General features: G+C 37.9%; 1 protein-coding gene across 1 annotated transcript; it reads right to left on the bottom strand.

Annotated features, from left to right (window-relative positions):
• Positions 1-1,027: 1,027 nt before the first annotated feature.
• On the bottom strand, positions 1,028-1,621 carry LOC106780253 (uncharacterized mitochondrial protein AtMg00810-like). Its single transcript, XM_014668514.1, has one exon. The coding sequence runs from the start codon at positions 1,619-1,621 to the stop codon at positions 1,028-1,030; it is 594 nt and encodes a 197-aa protein (XP_014524000.1).
• Positions 1,622-4,039: the final 2,418 nt, after the last annotated feature.

Below are 4,039 nucleotides of genomic sequence, written 5' to 3'. Positions count from 1 at the left end.
ATAAAGAGAGAACATATTCCACATAAGATGTAAAGTTTTGGAAAAAAACATGTTTTATGATTATGGATAGTGGCTCTTGTTGTAAATGTTGTAGTTCAAGAATGGTTGAAAAACTAGGCCTTACTACTACCCCTCATCCTAAGCCTTACAAGCTTTAGTTGATTAAAGAGGAGGAATGAATAGTAGTGAAAGAACAAGTGAGTGTACCTGTCTCCATTGGGAATTATGATGATAAAATTGTTTGTGATGTAGTACTAATGGAAGTTGGACACATTTTATTTGGAAGGCCTTGGCAATATGATAAAAAGGATCTTCATGATGGTCTCACCAATAAAATAATAATCCTTCACAAGGGAAGTAAGATTGTTTTGTTTTACACCTCCACAAGTGAGAGAGGACCAATTAAATCTCAAAAAGAAGTTGGAGTGAGAAAAAAAAAAAGGGAAAAAGAAAAGTGAAAAAGGAGAATAATTTGAGTTTGGAACGTAATGCCTATTCCAAAGAAGTTGTCCAATCACAACCTTTGAAAAGTTCTAAAACTCTTTTACTTGGACAACCTCAATTTTTTCTCTACTGCAAAGAGGCACTCACTTCGATAATTATGAGCTTCAATCTCTACCTACGGGGTTGCAAAAGCTTTTAAAGGAATTTGATTATTTGTTTCCTAATGAGGTGTCAATAGGTTTGCCACCTTTGAGAGGAATATAACACCAAATTGATTTGATTCCTAGGGCAAACCATCTCAATAGGCTAACCTATAGGACCAACCCCATTGAAACTAAAGAGATAGAGAAGCAAGTTGATGATTTCTTGCATAAAGGGTGAGTACAAAAGAGCCTTAGTTCTTGTCTAGTGCCTATGTTGTTGGTCCCTAAAAGGGATGGGTCTTGAAGATTATGTACTGATTTTAGGCCATCAACAACATAACCATTAAGTATAGGCACCCCATTCCTAGGTTGGACGACATGTTAGATGAGTTGCATGGGGCAAACATTTTCACCAAAATTGATCTTAAAAGTTGTTATCATCAAATTAGAATCAAAGAAGGAGATGAATGGAAAATCGCTTTCAAGACCATGTTTGGTTTGTATGAATGGTTAGTCATGCGCTTTGGCTTGACCAACACCCCTAGTACCTTTATAAGTTTGATGAACCACTTAGCAGCATTCAAGTGAGAAATTCTTGGACTCTGCACATATCTGCTTATAACACATACACTGTAGCTGAGATCAGGCCTAGTATTGCATAGATACCTTAAGATCCCAACCATCTTCCAGTACTCAGTAGGGTCAACTCCTTCTTCTTCAGGATCTTTCTCCATCTTCAAACTCACCTCTACTGGAGTATTTGTAGAATTGCAATAAAGTATGTCAAATTTATTTAACATGTCCAATGTATATCTGGACTGATGCATTACAATTCCATCATCAATCTTAGTAAAATCAATCCCAAGAAAATAGCTCAACCTTCCCAAATCACTCATTTCAAATTCCTTTAACATTTGGATTTTGAAATCAAGGATTTTCTCCTTACTGCTCCCTATGATTAACAGATCATCCACATATAAGCAAACTATCAACTTCTCTTCTTTGCCAATATGTTGACAACACTGAACATACATTCCATGTTCAAAAACACATTTCTCGAACCAAATGTTGTTCATAAACCCATATATCCTCTGATTCTAGGCCCTTGGAGCCTGCTTGAGCCCATACAAAGCCTTCTTCAGCCTATACACCTTGTTTGGATGCCTTTTGACCTCAAACCCATGAGGTTGAACAACATATACTTCTTCCTTCAAATTTCCATTCAAGAATGCAGACTTTACATCCAATTGATGCAAAGTCCAGTTAAATTGTGTTGCCAAAGAGACCACCAACTTGAGTGTCTCTATTTTGGTCACATATGCAAAAACTTCTCCATAGTCTATTCCAGCTTGCTGCAGGAATCCTTTGGCAACCAATCAAGCCTTTTGCCTAATCACAACACCTTGTGGATTTACTTTTGACTTATAAACCCACTTTATTGCTATTGGCTTCTTGTTGGGAGGCAACTTTGTTAATTCCCATGTCCGGTTCTTCACAATTGAGTCTATCTCTTCTTGCATAGCCTTATACCACCTTTCATCTTTCATGGCCTGGTCAAACTCAACAGGTTCAACTTCTATTATTAAAGCATAGTGAACCAAATTACCTTCAGATGTAATTACTGCATCATAAGATAGGTCATAATCTCTCATATGTGTTGGCAGTTGAGTAATCTTCGATGACCTTCTAACACTATCATCCCTCCTGCACACATCTGACTCCACTATTGCAGGTTTAGCTTCCAACACAATGGTTGATGCTCCTTATTCATTTGATTCCCAATGCCACATCTCATCTTCATCAACTATAACATCCCTGCTGATAGAAGTTGTTCCTGATGTAGGATCATACAACTTGTATCCTCTTGTAGCATTATAGCCCACCAAAATTAGAGAAACCCCTTTATCATCTAGCTTTTTCCTCAACTGATCACGCACATGTTTATAACATATAAAACCAAATATTTTCAAATGCTTCACATTTGGTTTTACACCAGTCCAAGCCTCTTCAGGTGTTATGCCATCCAGTCTCTTGGTTGGAGACAGGTTCAATATATAGGTGGTTGTCAACACAGCCTCTCCCCATAGGAAATTAGGCAGCCCTTTACTCTTCAGCATAAATTTAACCATATTTAATATGGTTTTATTTTTCCTTTCTGCTGCACCATTGTGTTGTGGTGTATATGAAGGGGTAACTTCATGTACTATCCTTTCCTTTTCACAGAAATCTTTGAACCTTCTTCCCACATTATCTCTCTAAAAGACTTTTAAATTTTTGAAACACCTGCAACACCTCCCCCTTTCTCCTAATCAAGTAAACCTAACATTTCCTGGTCCAATCATCAATAAATAGTAGAAAATACTTGCTGCCCCCAGGTGTTTCTACTTGTATAGGACCACAAACATTTGAATATACCACCCCTAACTTCTCTGCTGACTTCTGGGGTAAAAGCTTCTGGAAACTGCCCCTAGTTTGCTTGCATTAAACACATTCTTTGCATACTGTCTCTGGAATTTCAACCTTTGGTAAGCCACTCACCATGCTCTTTTGGCTTAACTGGGATAAATCCTTGAAATTCAAGTGCCCAAACCTGAGATGCCACAACCATTCCTTCCTGTTTTCTGTTGTAGTAAAGAACTGATGTTTTACTGCATTCATCACCACCCTGAAAGTACTGCTTTGTGACAGTTGGGCCTGCACAACAATCCTCCTATTTTGATTGAAAATGCTGAGACAATTGTTCTCCATTTTCATCGCATAACCTTTTTGCAACAGCTGCCCCATGCTAAGCAGATTCGTCTTTAAACCTGGTACATAAAGTACCTCTTCAATTATCACCTCTTTTCCATCTCCATCTCTCAAGACAACTCTGCCAGAACCTTCTACAGTCAAACTTCTATCATCTGCAAACCTGATTTTCCCTTGTATAGCCCCTTGCATCCTCACAAACTAGTATTTCCTCCCATTCATGTGGGTGGAACAACCAGAATCTAAATACCACAGAGTATTTTTTGATTGTTCTTCATCAATCCTAGCCATCAACATTACAGCTTCAGAGTTTGATTCTTCCTCCTGGACTAGATTAGCCCTCTTCTTGGGTTTATTCTTTTCCCCTTCTCCCTTTCAGCACTCTTTAGCATAATGGCCAAACTTCTGGCAATTATAACATTTGACCTTTTTAAATTTCCATTCACCTTCAAATTTATAATTTTTGCATTTCACTGATTCACTAAAATCTTCTCCTTGTTGTTCTAATGAATCTTTATGCTTCTTGTTGCCTTTTTTTTGCCTTTCTTGAACCCTTTTTTCCCCTTGTATTGAGATCTAACCTACAAGGCTTGTTCTTGGCACTGCTTGCGCTCATTGATGCGATACTCATGAGCTTCTAATGAGTGCAACAACTCCTCAATTTCCATAGTCTCCAGATTTTGACTTTCTTTAATAGCAACCAC

Source organism: Vigna radiata, unplaced genomic scaffold, assembly GCF_000741045.1.
Source record: "Vigna radiata var. radiata cultivar VC1973A unplaced genomic scaffold, Vradiata_ver6 scaffold_171, whole genome shotgun sequence".
NCBI classification, from domain to species: domain Eukaryota; kingdom Viridiplantae; phylum Streptophyta; class Magnoliopsida; order Fabales; family Fabaceae; genus Vigna; species Vigna radiata.
The sequence above is the reverse complement of the archived record's forward strand: the minus strand, read 5'-3'. Positions and strand labels throughout refer to the sequence as shown.